The following is a 14490-nucleotide window of genomic DNA, read 5'->3' on the forward strand; positions in this document are numbered from 1 at the left end:
GGCTGTCTTACCTGCTGACAGAGCTCCCTGGTGGGGCACACGATGACTGCGATGGGCCCCTCTCCAGTCTCCAGTTCCTTCTGGTCCATGATGTGAACTAGCATGGGCCAGATGAAGGCTGCAGTCTTGCCACTACCAGTTTTTGCAATGCCAATCATGTCACGCCCACTCAGGGCAATGGGAACTCCCTACAGGACAGATGGGGAAGAAAATACAGGTGAGGCCAATTTGCTACTAGAGCAATATGAAAGTACCAAAAAGAAAGACCTAGGAAACAAGCTGCTTAGGTACCTGGCACTGAATAGGTGTTGGCTGAGTGTACTCTGACTTGCGGATTATGTGCATCAGCTGCTCGTCAAACCCAAAGTGGGCGAAGCTGGTGGAGAGTTTAGGAGGGGCGGCACCAGACACCTACCAAAGTCAATGAAGCAAAATAAATAGACAAGGCTTTTGATTAAAGAGACAATGGGATCATACAACAGTTGCCTGTAAGTGGTATGTTGGCTAGGATTGTGTGGTTGGGTTTAGATGTGGTTGTATGTGTGCGTGCCCTTCTCCGGACACTTACCCGCAGGTTGAGTTTGTGTCTCAGCTCAAACACCTCGGTGCCTGTCAGGCTGAGAAGCTCCTCATGCTCGTTGTAGAAGTTCCTCTCAAAAGGTGGGTAGTCAATCTATAAGGGGATGACATAAATGTATGACCTCAGACACAAAATAAAAAAAAACTAATTGACAAGATAACATAACTTCCTGCCTCTTGGCTCTGATAGGTGCAGTATGCAGCTGTTACCTCAGAGTGGTCCATCGGGGGCAGGGGCATGATGATCTTCTTAGTGGTGGGGGCAATGGGATTCCCATCACTGTCGTAGTCTATGTTCTCATCCTCGTCCTCTGCAGTCAGCCCAGCTGTGGGATTCTCTGCCATGTAGCGGAAGTAGGCTTCCTGCACAGAGCACAGCCGCATGAGTCAACCAGGGTCAGCTTAAATGCCTAATGTAGCACACATTCATGCAGGCACTCTTACCACTCTCATAACCGGGGGATATACATTCAAATACAATCAACGGCAAAATGCTCTGATGATCACCCATATCAATGTCGGAGTCTAAGCCATTTGATGTTTTAACACTCAGTTTAAACCAGTGTTTGCGTTATTTGGGCTGAAATTGATCAGTGTCAGATTTTATAACCCCCCTTCACAAAGTAGTAAGAACAGCAACAGTTAATAGTAAACATTCATTACAGTACGGCATATTTGAAAAGAGATGATAAACTATTAATCAACATGCTTAGTTTAGGCATGGGTATATTAAAAAAATGTATAATTGACACCACAAGTATGCATGTAGATATCCAAGAAGGATAGGGCGAAGGATTCAACCTGAAATTGGGTTTGTTAGCATAGTGTGAGAGAGCGATAGAGTAAAATAGAGAAAAAAGAGCAAGAGATGTGGTAGGTGGTGAGACTTGGCCATAGATGGGTCAGGAGGGGAGGTTGGGGGTCTGGAGGCTCTCTGATCAGTAGTAAATTAGGAACGTTGGATGGATCACTTACTTGTTCATCTTCCTCTTCAATGTCATCACGTATACCCCTGTAAAAACAAGCGGAGAAAAAAAAACTTCCCTGCGACTCGTTTGTTCACCCATGATTCCCCACAACCTGTCTAATGTCACGCTTATCCCCTCCCTACAAAGTCGCCATGCAAGGCAGGCTTGATTAGTTACCTACAGTATGGACCAACTGGGGAAATTTAAGGTGATTGAATGGCAAGACAGACTATTTCAAATGAGACTCTGCTCCACAGCAGTGAATGATTGCAGTTGAAGTGGGAACTTTATATCTACAGTATCTTAATAACATGCTAGAGTTTTGGGATGAGAATAGATTAATAATTTTGACACTTGACTAATTACCATGGAAATATGTGCAAATCAATACACAGGTGCATGGGAAGAATGTACTACACCTGCTTGCCTGGTGGCCTTGAATAGGGCCTTTGCTAATAATAGTTTTGCTTATATTATTGACAAAGTAATTTTGAAGGACCTAAGCTTAAAGGGTAGAAATTGAAGGGATCTTACTTTTCAGCCTTCTTTTCCTTCTCTTTTTCCTCCAGTTTCTTCATGTCTTTAGCTGCTTGGTCCTAGAGCAGACAAGATGGTGAACAATATACCCCTCTGCAATATTTCCCAAAAGATCTGTGACAATAACCCCAGATTTTAAACAGATGAACTATGGAGAAAATGTGTATATTCCAACATGCTCCAGGTCTAATAGGGGAATCCTTGACTCACCTCCACTTGGGCCATGAAAGCATCCAGAGGATCATCCTCACTGTCTGAGCCCCCTCCAGACTGGAATTGTTGCCGTGTGGGGGAGTTCTCAGCTGGGATATATGGCAAATCTGTGCTGCTTGACTCCTCTTCATCATCTTCAAAATATCTGGAAATGGGTTAGGAAAGTTATCACCAGTCAAATGTAATACATCCTGCATAACTGGTTGATCATACAGCATATGAAGCACACCAAACCCAACCCTAAAGGAAAGTTTAGTCTATACTCACGCATTCTCTTCATCAAAATTGGCTCTTTTTGTTCCTATCTTGTAGAAGGCAGGGAGTTGCTGGTTCTTGCCATAACCTCCTGCTGTCCCTGCGCCTCCGAAGGACGTGTGGGATTTCTGAGGCACGTGAAGTTCTTCTTTCTTTCCTCCTCCTCCACCACCACCACCACCAAGGGAAAATCCTCCAAAACCAAACCCTCGCTTACCACTTGGGCCACCCTTGCTCCAGTTCATAGCTGTCCTACAGAAGGGGAAAAGAAAAAACATCACATTTGGTATTTGACTGTTGTACATTGCTGTTGCATTCCAGTCCATTCATCGCAGGCCTTGTGTGTCACCCACAAACGTCTGCTAAATGCTAATCATCTCGTAAATCACTGTCTGGGGATGTAAAAGATTATCTGTGGCTTCTGGCAAATTGAAAAAATAAAATATTGCATTAATCTGTGTCTAGCTAATGTTTGGATCTCATTAATTGGCTAAATTAAACTAGCTAACGTTAGCATGCTACTCTTCTCTAGGGCCGCAGCAGCACGACGAAGAAGTGGGTGTGTGACAAATGATTGACTGAGCAAATATGGCTTGTCAAATTATATTTGCAAAATCAGTTAAATCTAGTGTACGTTATACACTATAAACTAACCTCATGGATTCATGTACTGTTTATTTACCTGTTTTCACCACCAAGAAAGATCTGTTTACCACTGCCAAATCTCACAGCGCGACTCGAAAGTGTTTTGCGTCATTACGGTGTGTAGACGTAGATTACGCGCGACGGATTGCTTCTCACAACAACGAACCAATCAACGCAAACGTGTGACATTAGTTTCCGCCCATTTTCGATAATAGTGGTTTGTTGAAAATTGTAGCTAACAAACTCACTTCACCAGATACTAGCTAGCTGTTTCTTCAAGTTAACATACAGGTAGGTTACTAGCTATCGTGGTTTATATAGCTACCGAATCTGTGTTGTTTAATGTAATGAAAAATAGAGCGTAAGCTAGCCACGCTAACGTTAGTTATTTTATTTTTACATAGCAATATGTTACTGTAGCTAGCTAACGTTAGCTAGTAGTCCTGCTAATAACATGTTTTTGGGCCTATCTATTATACTATTTGTGAAATGGATTTCACATTAACATTACAACTTAAATGATTCTATAGGCAGGTTATAGTTAGCTACATGTCTTGTTCATAGCGAAGTAACGTTAACGTGTTTCCTTTCCTGTTACTGTGTTAGTATTTATTTTGGAGGTTTTTTTCTGGATGGGGTTTCAGCGGTTCTAGCTGCCACAACCGACAGATCCATGTCTTTTCTGGTGAGTGAACTCTGTCAGCGCTCCCCTGCCTGTTGACGTCAGAGCTCAGTCTGGAAAATGTATCAAATATTTGTGCTGAATCCTTACCAGTCAGAGTCACAGCAATGATCAGTTATTGGAGAAGTGATTGACCTGTGGTATCTGCCCTATCTGTCTCTTTCTCCCTTTCTCAATCCCAGCGTTGGGTCTCAGAGAAATTGAGTGTGGAGAGCCTGAGGGATTTTGAGTTTTTTGGAGGTAAGGTCATGCAGCTTCCCCAATCAACTGCTGCTTACAAACAAGACCTATCATCAGCTATGAAGTTGCCCCAACCCACATACAGTACCTGCTAGCTATATCCTAAGTGCAGCTTTGCTTTCAAAACAAGATCTTGCATTGCACAGTTTTTAAAAAGCAACACACTCTAACAAACAATTGGCATAATACAATTTAAACCTACAGGAATTCAATCAGCATTGGTTCTTTGGCAATATGTGGCTGGATACCTCTGTCTCCCACATAGATTCAGGACACCTAAGATCTACTGCTTGCTTCAATGTTCTGCAGATGTCAGATGTCTCACTGTATGTTACATGTGAGCATTGAAGAGAGTTTGTTCCAGTGTGATGTCTCCTTGTCTGGCAGACTTGATCAATGCGGTAAATGTGCAGACTCAGAATACTGCATGTCAGATTAATATTCTGTTGCGCCATTGGTCTTTGTAGTAGATACGAAGTTGACATGATACCTAGGTCAAATATTTATTAAGGAAATCACATTTTAAGGGTAACACGTGTGGTGGGGATGAGGCAGGTTCAAAGAGATGTTTCTACAGTATATGGGTCTTATTAGACACTAACATGAGGACAGGGAATAGCTGAATAGCTGGGGGACAGGAAATAGCTGAATAGCTGGGGGACAGGAAATAGCTGAATAGCTGGGGGGGGTGGCTTCACCATCAAGCTTTGCATTATCTTAATATTTCTATGTGCTCAGCTCACATTGCATAATTGTTCTGTGTTCGTTCATATGCTTAATTTCAAGTTTGGTTTTGGCTGCTTCCTGTTCCCATGGTAATGCATAATCACTCAATCTTGCTTGACTGAATCCTCAGATTCCTCACTGATTTAACAGATGTATCAAAGGTATCTAATTAGCTTAAACTGAATCCTCCTTGTTATGGGAGCCAGCTAGCAGCATTGATCCGACTCCTGCAACAAACACCACATGCTGTACTTTACACTTAGTGTACCTAATGGTTCCTGAGCTGCTCTAAACACAGATCCTTCTCTTGTGTGTGTGTTTGTCATTGATGTGGTTTCTCTACCACAGAGCGAGCTCAGGGAAGCTCTCACAGGAAAGTAAGTGTGCTACTCCAGTCACTACTCTCGATCGTTCCATCTGCCTGTGTGTGAGGGTGGAGCCAACGTGAATGAATTCACAAGCCCTGTTTGCTTTTGTGCATGGGCATCTGATTCACAATGCTGTGCTGTATGTGCTTTGTATTTTGAGGCCCATCCTACTTCACCCACCAGGGTTTCCTATTGGGGGAGTTGGCAGATTGGTGGAGCATACAGTAGTGATGTCCTCTTGATGAGACATGGTTGGGTTGGAGGAGAGAGCAACTGAGGTTGCTCAAGTCTGATGAAAAAAAGATGTGATCAGTATAAGTGGACAGATGGATCACCCCATTAATACTACGTGTTACCTGGTTGCTCCAGAGATCAAAACAGTCCTTCCTGATTCATAAAGTTGACCACAGTTTGTGTCTTTTAGCGTGGACAATGATGGGTCATCTGTAATTACCTGGCTTAATTGACCTGCACTTATCTTTTACGGCTGTCACGGAAAATGGCTGTTTGGTCTCAGCTGACCGATAATCTCCCTGTAAAGCCAGCCTTAATGGGCCCTTAGGAACCTCAGCGTGGTCCTAACATGGTGTTACTATTTGATTTAAGGTTTCTGTTGTTCTTCACTGAAAGTCCTCACTAATTTTGACCAAGCCTGTTTCATGTTAGTGAAGTAGTTTAAGTCCGTTGCCTGTGTTCACTGTAGTTCTCCCTTACTAGAAAGCAGAGGGCATGTAGGTGGGGGTGGGAGGGTATTAGCAACTGGTCATTTGTTCATGTCTAATGTGTCACTGTTGTGGAAATCTCTGGATCCACCAATGGTTGTGAACTGGAGTTGAATGGAATGGATAGAGTTCCATGTGTTCCATTTTTGGCAACACATGACAACCCCGTCTGAGTGATTTAACATGATGGGCATCTACCTCACAATGCTGGCTGGAAATTGGTAGAGAAATGGTTATTAAGCTGTTACTGCATATCTTTTTATTAATAACCTAAAACAGTTGAAGTCGGAAGTTCGCATGCACCTTAGCCAAATACATTCAAACTCAGTTTTTCACAATTCCTGACATTTGAATCCTAGTAAAAAATCCCTGTCTTAGGTCAGTTAGGATCACCACTTTATTTTAAGAATGCGAAATGTCAGAATAGAGTGATTTATTTGAGCTTTTATTTCTTTCGTCACATTCACAGTGGGTCAGAAGTTTACATACTCAGTTAGTATTTGGTAGCATTGCCTTTAAATTCTTTAACTTGGGTCAACATTTCGGGTAGTCTTCCACAAGCTTACCACAATAAGTTGGGTGAATTTTGGCCCATTCCTCCTGACAGAGCTGGTGTAACTGAGTCAGGTTTGAAGGCCTCCTTGTTCGTACACACTTTTTCAGTTCTGCCCACAAATGTTCTATATGATTGAGGTCAGGGCTTTGTGATGTCCACTTCAATACCTTGACTTTGTTGTCCTTAAGCTATTTTTCCACAACTTTGGAAGTATGCTTGTGGTCATTGTCCATTTGGAAGACCCATTTGCGACCAAGCTTTAACTTCCTGACTGAAGTCTTCAATATATCCACATAGTTTTCCTACCTCATGATGCCATCTATTTTGTGAAGTGCACCAGTCCCTCCTGCACAAAAGCGCCCCCACAACATGATGCTGCCACCCCCGTGCCTCACAGTTGGGATGGTGTTCTTCGGCTTGCAAGCCTCCCCTTTTTCCTTCAAACATAATGATGTTCATTATGGCCAAACAGTTCTATTTTTTGTTTCATCAGACCAGAGGACATTTCTCCAAAAAGTACGATCTTTGTCCCCATGTGCAGTTGCAAACCATTGTCTGGCTTTGTTATGGCGGATTTGGAGCAGTGGCTTCTTCCTTGCTGAGCGGCCTTTCAGGTTATGGCGATATAGGACTCGTTTTACTATGGATATAGATACTTTTGTACCTGTTTCCTCCAGCATCTTCACAAGGTCCTTTGCTGTTGTTCTGGGATTGATTAAAACTTTTTGCACCAAAGTACGTTCATCTCTAGGAGACAGAATGCGTCTCCTTCCTAAGCGGTATGACGACTGCGTGGTCCCATGGTGTTTATACTTGCGTACTATTGTTTGTACAGATGAACGTAGTACCTTCAGGCGTTTGGAAATGCTCCCAAGGATGAACCAGACTTGTGGAGGTCTACAATTTTGTTCCTGAGGTCTTGGCTGATTTCTTTTGATTTTCCCATGTCAAGCAAAGAGGCACAGAATTTGAAGGTAGGCCTTGGAATACATCCACAGGTACACCTCCAATTGACTCAAATTATGTCAATTAGCTTATCAGAAGCTTCTAAAGCCATGACATTTTCTGGAATTGTCCAAGCTGTTTAAAGGCACAGTCATCTTAGTGTATGTAAACTTCTGACCCACTGGAATTGTAATACAGTGAAATAATCTGTCTGTAAACAATTGTTGGAAAAATTACTTGTGTCGTGCACAAAGTAGATGTCATAACTGACTTGCCAAAACTATAGTTTGTTAACAAGACATTTGTGGAGTGGTTGAAAAACGAGTTTAAATGACTGCAACCCAAGTGTATGTAAACTTCCGACTTCAACTGTACGTTTAGGCCAACACCCCTTTCCAGGGCTCTACAGTGGTACCATTTTGGTCGCATATGCATCAAAATATTTTACTGTTACCTGGAATTTTAATTCGGGAGCACCAGTACCCCTTTGTTATTTTTTGTTGTTTGTAATTGTTTCATTTTTCATTGTGGCCCTACATTTCTATGTGCCTCTACATTTTAACTTAGGAGCACGTGCTCCTTGTAAAACATTTTTTAGCATAGAGCCCTGCATAAATATTTTTTCCAGTCAAACATTTTGACAGTGAAAAGTTATTTTTTCTGAGCATCTTTTAAGACTGCTGTTGGATCCCTATTTTGTCTTTTGAGATGATACTCGAGATGCTCACGTCTCCGCCAAACATTGTTACATAGGCGGGAAGGCAGGAAACAAGTTTAAGTCCAAAATAAGCCCATTGAAACACATTAGGCTTATTTTGGACACATTTTGGTGAGAGTGCAACCTCTTGCTTCGCCTCTTCCTCTCTGAACACACTCATTATTATTTTTGGGTACCCACTCTGCATGTATCTTACCATAAGCGTTAATATTTCAAGCACTATGGTGTGATGAGGTTTAGAGAAGGCATGATTCATAATTGATGTAGCTTCTTGCTTATAATTTGCCACCAACAAAATTCTAACCTGAAGTTAGATGTTCTCCACTCAGGTTCCACAAGTACGGCTCGTACACACTCTGTTCTGTAGTCTAACTGTATATGATTTAGGATCAACCGTTTGCAGGCCACTCTCACAATGCCACAAGTAATGCCCAACACTAAGGGCCAATTTAGGCTATCATTTCCAACGCTAACTCCTTCCCTGCTGCCCCCCCCCCAGGCCCATGAAGACAGCCACGAGAGCCTGACCTCAGTCCCACGGCGGGACACAATGGGAAGCTTCCTCCCCGACAGCAGCGCCTATGAGCTCCTGACCATCATCGGTCAGTCAGTCTCAGGCTTCCAACCCCAGTGACTTGGCTGCCAAGGCGCTTGTGTGTTTGTTGAATACATTGTCTGTGCTCCTGTCTCTAGTCTAATTTGGTGTGTGTGTTTTGCTGTGCTAGGTCGAGGCCTGGAGGACTTGATGACCGTCAACCTTGCCAGATACAGACCCACAGGGGAACACGTAGCAATCCGTCGGATTGACCTGGAGTCCTGCACCAATGAAATGGTCAACTACCTGCAGGTCTGGACCTGTCACCATCCATCTGTCACATTTGCCTCTGCCAGGCAGACAGACATCAGTCAAATCATCATCGTCTTTATATCCCTCTTTCACTCCTCCCCTCTGAATGCATTCATCCCTTGCTTTATGACCTCACCTGTTATGTAATCTAATCTCCCTCTCTGTCCATTAAACCTAACCCAGTCTAATCTCTGTCTCTCTCAGGCTGAGCTCCATGTATCTAAGCTGTTCCACCACTCCAGCATCCTGCCCTACAGGAGCATCTTCATAGCAGAGAACGAGCTGTGGGTCATCTCTCCCTTCATGGCCTATGGTGAGGAGACAGACAGGAGAGCACTGACTGTAACACTACACCACTCTGGTCCTAGTGAAATGTAGTCAAAAGCTAAATGTAGACCGGAGAACTCTAGTTACCATTCCCACACTAATGTAATTTGTTTCCAATAATCCTACTATTCAGTCCTCTGCTCTCTCTCTGACTAATGTAGTGTCTAACATGTCCTAGGGTCGGCCAGAGACCTGATCAGCAGCCACTTCACTGATGGGATGAATGAGCTGGCCATCGCCTACATCCTACTGGGCATGCTCAAAGCCCTGAACTACATCCACCACATGGGCTATGTACACCGGTAAGTACAAAGTACACACAGGCCCAGGACTTTTCATGCAAGATTGTGACATGGCGTCTAATTTTGTGTGTTTAGGAGCGTGAAGGCCAGCCACGTGTTGATCTCGGTAGACGGTCAGGTGTGTATGTCTGGTCTGAGGAGCATCATCAGTCTGATCCGTCACGGCCAGCGGGCCAGAGTGGTCCATGACTTCCCCCAGTACAGCATCAAGGTGCTGCCCTGGCTCAGCCCAGAGGTGCTGCAGCAGGTAACTCCATACCACTCCTGGCTAACATACAATACCTTGCTTTTAAACTATAATACCTTAATTTGTTTGTCGGTCAACCCTGGTGTGTGTCAGAATCTGCAGGGATACGACTTCCGGTCAGACATCTACAGTCTTGGCATCACAGCCTGTGAGCTAGCCAATGGACATGTGCCCTTCAAAGACATGCCAGCCACACAGGTGACTTGTGGCCAGATCAACCCCTCACCCGATCTTTATTCTGAAAGATATATATTCTGCTCCTCAATTGACTTATCTCTACATTCCTCTTCCTCCCCCCTGTCCTCTTCGTGGTCCTCTGTGTTTAGATGTTGCTGGAGAAGCTGAACGGGACAGTCCCCTGTCTGTTGGATACCACCACCATCCCCCCAGAGGAGCTGACCATGAAGCCCTCCCGCTCTGGAGCTGACTCTGGGATCTGTGAGGGCCCCAGCACCGGAGGGGCCCACCACTCTACCGGAGAGCCCTCCTCCTCGGGGAGCCACCCCTACAGTCGTACCTTCTCTCCCCACTTCCATGCCTTTGTGGAGCTGTGTCTCCAGAGGGACCCAGAGAAGAGGTGAGCCACGCCAAGCTAGGCTGCTGGTCCTCACATTGTCTTATGAATTTTAGCTCATTTAATTGTTTATTCTCCCCCCTCAGACCCTCAGCTAGTGCTCTCATTGGTCATTCCTTCTTCAAACAGGTCAGTAGGATCTAGTTCCTCCCCCCTCAACATCAATGTACAACATTAAGTCATATAATGGTGTCATTCAGTCACACTTGATTAGAATCCCCATGAGATTTCTTTCCATTCTTCCCTAGATCAAGCGTCGGCCATCGGAGGCTCTGCCTGAGCTGTTCCGGCCCATAACGGGCTTTGAGAGTACCCAGCCTCAGGACGCTGCCTCTGTACTGGCCAGCCTGGAGTCTGGCCTCAGCCACATGGATGTGGATGACTGGGACTTCTGACAGAGAAACAGGAAAGTGGTGTGTGTAGTAACCAAGAGACGCTCTGAGAAGACTTCAGACTGGATTTACGCTTTGTTCTTATTAAATGGCCCATGTAAATAATTCAAAGCAGTTTCTCCTCCCTTTGACTGGGTTTAAAAGCCAGCTGCCATCTCTCTAGTCTAAAAGATGCATGAGCAGACAGACCTTTGCACTGACTGACACCCAATTCCTCTCACGCACACATCTCTCCAGATTCTACTACAGCTCTGGACCCGTCGAAGAACCGTATGGGCGAGTATGTCCAGTCAGCTCTTTCACTTGCCAATGGAGATGCTCCATTAAAAGGTATAGCAGAGAGACTACCTATTTTTTTTTAAATCTGAGCTGTACTTGACCCATCTGTTGACATTAAAGACCAGGAACTGACCACATTACCAAGGGTCGATCCAATCAGCCATCACAGATGGAAGATTCCAGAAGTTTGTCCAAGGCTATCACGAACCAGACAGTGTTTGCATTTCCTCACGGCTGAGAAGAGGCTCTCATACTGAACTGTCAGTTTTACTCAGAGGGAAGAAAAAATCTGTTTCTACCTGAAACCTTCAACTGAAGATAGCAAAGCAAGTTAACACTAGACTGTGCCAACTGAGGTCCCTGTATTTGATTAACCTTCCTGTTATTGACCATTTATGTCCTGCAAAAAAAGTGAATGTTACAATGGTGCTTGTTTCAGATAGTTTGTCTGGGTTTCATGAAGGGAAAGTGTAGGGAGTGTCAACTATTTTACTTGATAATAAATACCTTTCACCTCCAGGCTCTCACTGTCATTGTAAGTAATCAGTCAACTATTTAAAAATCGTGTTTTATTTCGGAAGGCTTGACAATGAAACAGTGAAGAGACAACAGACACTGAAATTGGACAGGTACTGTATTTACAGTAGGTTGCTAATCTTCTTCATCAGAGGGTGGCTGGTCTAGCATGGCTTGGTGTTTGGCGATCTTGGCTGCCAGCTCTGTGGAGAGAGAGAACATTTAAGGCTACTGCCTGGAGCTTATTAACTCAACTCAGCCTTACACAGCCACGGGCCTGAATATTCGAGCAGTGAGCTTTTTCTATTTGACTGACTATAGATGAGTCCTTTACCCTGTCTACCAAAACTCCTTGCTCCAGCCAAACGCCACTAGACATGAATTTCTGGAGCAGAGTACCTCCCCTAAGATTCCTAGAATGGAAATACATTCTTGACTGTCTGATTGGGGCCAGAACACACATGTAAAGCAACATTTAAATGTGTCATTGGTACTCTGGTTAGAGATTATCCAATTGCTGATGACTTGTTTACAACACCACTCATTTTAGCATCACAACAAACAACTTCAATGATTGTGGTCTCAGACTAAAGTATGTAGCAAACGATAGAGCAGAGGAGTCAGGCAACATAAGCTCCATGGTTAACAAACTACTGTAGCTTTAGTTTTGTTTTCTTAGCTTAAAGTGATGCTTTGGTGGACCATCCAAGACCTAATGTTCATGCCATACCACTATGCTGACCATGGTAATTGAGATGCATTATCCTCACCTTTAGCTGGATTGAAGACGCCGTTGGTCTGGACGTTACACACATAGCAGCGCTGGGACTTGCGGTAGTGCTGAAGAGCACAGGTCTCACAGAAGTAGTGCCGACACCTGCGGGAGACAAGACATGAGTGGTTTGATTAGCTGGAAGTTTCTCTACACAATTAATGGTGAAGGAGTTCTGAAGGAGCATTGTCTTACTTGGTGATGACAGGGTTCTTAAAGGACTCTCGGCAGATGAAGCATTTGAAGGGCATGTCCTCCTCGTCACTGCTCACCTCGTAGTTCTCATCATCTACATACAGACCACAACACATTACTGAACAGCTGTATCACACCGTCAACTCTCTAATCTGAATCTTAAATCTACACAGCCCTGTGTTTCAGCCCTGTGTTTCTCCCCTGTTGTGAACTCACCGTTGGCCCCATAGCGCCCCTCGTCCAGCTCCCTCTCAATCTGCCAGCCATGTTTGTAGTCTGAGCGGTCATGGAGGAACTTGCAGCTGTCTAAGGAGGGAAAAGAAACTTGAAGAGACTTCCACAGATGATTAATTCAAGTTGGGAAAGGAGGACCTATGTAAAGCTCGACATTGGGGGAGGCAACCTTCCAGCAAAGTCCTGACTCACCTCCAAAGCCACAGAAGCCAGTCTCTTTGTAGTCCTTACAGATGTCTGGCTGGTAGTCCCACCTCACTGTGGCTCTCAGGTGCTCTGGGGCCCGGATTGGGCCCTTCCTGACAAAAGAAAAGAGAACACTGATGAAGCAAATACTTGGCAAAAACAATTAAAACTTTCCCCTAGACATTTCAACTTTACTCTGTCACATAACATGCATCCACACCTGACCATGCCAGATGATGCATTTCCCATGGTGGAGTCTTTGGGCTTGATGTGCTTTTTGTAGTTGTTCATTCCTCTGTAGATCTTATCATCCTCTTTACCGGTCAGCTCCTGGTGAGGGAGAGGATAGAGACCCTTATTAAGCATTTGTGGACCAACACTGTCCCAATTTACAACAAAACTAGGGGAAGAATGCAAATGATACAATACTAAGATGTAGATACACAAAGGAAACAAAGTTCCTCCAACAAGAGACAGATGTCTTGCCTCCTGGATCTTCTGACTCCTCTCAAAGATGGCCTGAGCATCATTGTCCTTTGCGGTGTCCAGCTCATAGATTGCAGTTGCTCCCATGTCATCTGGCCCCTCTGGTTTCTATACACAGCGAAGGGAGGAGGACGAGATTGATAGCTTTATACAGGGCTGAGCAATAAAGGGGCAAGTAGGATTTTAAATAAAAAACATTGTTAATATATTAATTCATAGATTAATGGGTAGTGAGGTATATTTCAAAATAACTCACCGCTGACCGTGTGGACTTGTAAGCGACAGTGACTTTCTTTCTTTCTTTCTCCTCGTCACTTTCAGCAGATGACACCTCCTCTCTCTCTACTTTTTTTGTCTGGGGAGAAGAGAAGAATGATTTCACACTATAAAAAAATGTTTCGTATAAAATACTGATTCGTTTGTAGTCAGAGTCATGCGACGTTACCCTTTGAATCATAGGGTTTGCTGAACCCGTCTTTTTTTCTTTTCTGACAACGGCATTCTTGTCTTCGTCACTGTTGCCATCTGACAAAGAGGCAAGCATCAGCATGTGAGTGGGACATTTCCGTGTTTACAGTACTCGGCCACTTACACAATAATTTCCAATGCTTGGGTGTTTTATAGTTGGCAGTAGTTTTGTTTTTACTTAGCCCAATCTGAACGCCTTACTAAATCAACTTAAAATGTTAGCTAACTAGGTTAGTTCGCTACTATAGCTAGCTCGAGGACTATTACTAATAGCCATGTTTTTCATGCACAATGCAGTATTTTTGTTAGTTTTTGAAACAACACTGAGCTGGACTCAAACACTGTAGCTCACCTTTGTCGCTGTCACTGGCTTTTCTCTTCCGAGCGTTGCATTTTTTGGTAGATTTTTTAAATAGAAAAGTACAGGTTGCCTTGGATTCCCCTGACTCCGCCATCTTTCATTCTATTTACAAAAAATGGCGAAGTACGATTTTAGAGCGACCTCTAGCGT

General features: G+C 44.0%; 4 protein-coding genes across 10 annotated transcripts in view; 2 read left to right on the forward strand and 2 right to left on the reverse strand.

Moving 5' to 3' along the window:
- The window catches only part of ddx42 (DEAD (Asp-Glu-Ala-Asp) box helicase 42), a 48680-nt gene that overhangs the window by 4048 nt on the left and 30142 nt on the right, over positions 1–14490 (reverse strand). The window contains exons 1-9 of one of the 2 annotated variants that reach the window (XM_046303884.1): positions 3235–3333; positions 2565–2804; positions 2295–2442; positions 2082–2143; positions 1555–1591; positions 790–942; positions 569–673; positions 292–411; positions 12–188 (exon numbers count right to left, since the gene is read on the reverse strand). In XM_046303884.1, coding sequence (XP_046159840.1) covers positions 12–188; positions 292–411; positions 569–673; positions 790–942; positions 1555–1591; positions 2082–2143; positions 2295–2442; positions 2565–2797 — 1035 coding nt within the window. In that variant the 5' untranslated portion in view covers positions 2798–2804; positions 3235–3333. Of the gene's footprint in view, positions 1–11; positions 189–291; positions 412–568; positions 674–789; positions 943–1554; positions 1592–2081; positions 2144–2294; positions 2443–2564; positions 2805–3234; positions 3334–14490 lie in introns of those variants that run through there. The other variant, XM_046303883.1, reaches the window with a different exon arrangement.
- Positions 3351–11635, forward strand: LOC123998760 (STE20-related kinase adapter protein alpha-like). Of its 6 annotated transcripts, XM_046303887.1 has the most exons (14): positions 3351–3488; positions 3804–3882; positions 4062–4119; positions 5194–5222; positions 8654–8756; positions 8880–9001; positions 9206–9314; positions 9507–9630; positions 9706–9877; positions 9971–10075; positions 10204–10454; positions 10538–10580; positions 10700–10864; positions 11081–11635. In XM_046303887.1, the coding sequence occupies exons 2-13, from the start codon at positions 3871–3873 to the stop codon at positions 10844–10846; spliced, it is 1275 nt and encodes a 424-aa protein (XP_046159843.1). In that variant the 5' UTR covers positions 3351–3488; positions 3804–3870; the 3' UTR covers positions 10847–10864; positions 11081–11635. The 6 variants fall into 6 exon arrangements, with proteins under 6 accessions (XP_046159843.1, XP_046159845.1, XP_046159844.1 ...); XM_046303888.1 differs by having other exon boundaries at positions 3378–3488; positions 3842–3882; positions 10700–11635; XM_046303892.1 differs by lacking the exon at positions 5194–5222 and having other exon boundaries at positions 3449–3488; positions 3842–3882; positions 10700–11635.
- LOC123998763 (STE20-related kinase adapter protein alpha-like) overlaps positions 3833–14490 on the forward strand; it is a 40420-nt gene continuing 29762 nt past the window's right edge. Inside the window, exons 1-2 of the mRNA XM_046303893.1 lie at positions 3833–3882; positions 4062–4119. The gene's annotated coding sequence lies outside the window, so the exon portion shown is untranslated. The remainder of the gene's footprint in view (positions 3883–4061; positions 4120–14490) is intronic.
- On the reverse strand, positions 11677–14482 carry LOC123998764 (E3 ubiquitin-protein ligase RNF113A-like). Its single transcript, XM_046303894.1, has 10 exons — positions 14332–14482; positions 13957–14036; positions 13768–13866; positions 13512–13619; positions 13246–13355; positions 13032–13138; positions 12822–12911; positions 12606–12699; positions 12409–12515; positions 11677–11841 (listed from the first exon to the last, which is right to left on the reverse strand). Exons 1-10 carry the CDS (start codon positions 14432–14434, stop codon positions 11774–11776), a joined length of 966 nt encoding a protein of 321 aa, XP_046159850.1. The 5' UTR covers positions 14435–14482; the 3' UTR covers positions 11677–11773.

Source organism: Oncorhynchus gorbuscha, linkage group LG16, assembly GCF_021184085.1.
Source record: "Oncorhynchus gorbuscha isolate QuinsamMale2020 ecotype Even-year linkage group LG16, OgorEven_v1.0, whole genome shotgun sequence".
Taxonomy (NCBI): Eukaryota; Metazoa; Chordata; class Actinopteri; order Salmoniformes; family Salmonidae; genus Oncorhynchus; species Oncorhynchus gorbuscha.

Coding starts and splice junctions, on each gene's coding strand:
- LOC123998764 (XM_046303894.1), bottom strand. CDS start 14,434: ATGGCGGAGTCAGGGGAATCCAAGGCAACCTGTACTTTTCTATTTAAA. Junction 12,912..13,031: donor TGGCTTCTGTGGCTTTGGAG/GTGAGTCAGGAC, acceptor TTCCCTCCTTAG/ACAGCTGCAAGTTCCTCCAT. Junction 11,842..12,408: donor CGTCTTCAATCCAGCTAAAG/GTGAGGATAATG, acceptor CTCTCTCCACAG/AGCTGGCAGCCAAGATCGCC.
- LOC123998760 (XM_046303887.1), top strand. Junction 9,002..9,205: donor AAATGGTCAACTACCTGCAG/GTCTGGACCTGT, acceptor TGTCTCTCTCAG/GCTGAGCTCCATGTATCTAA. Junction 9,878..9,970: donor GCCCAGAGGTGCTGCAGCAG/GTAACTCCATAC, acceptor GGTGTGTGTCAG/AATCTGCAGGGATACGACTT.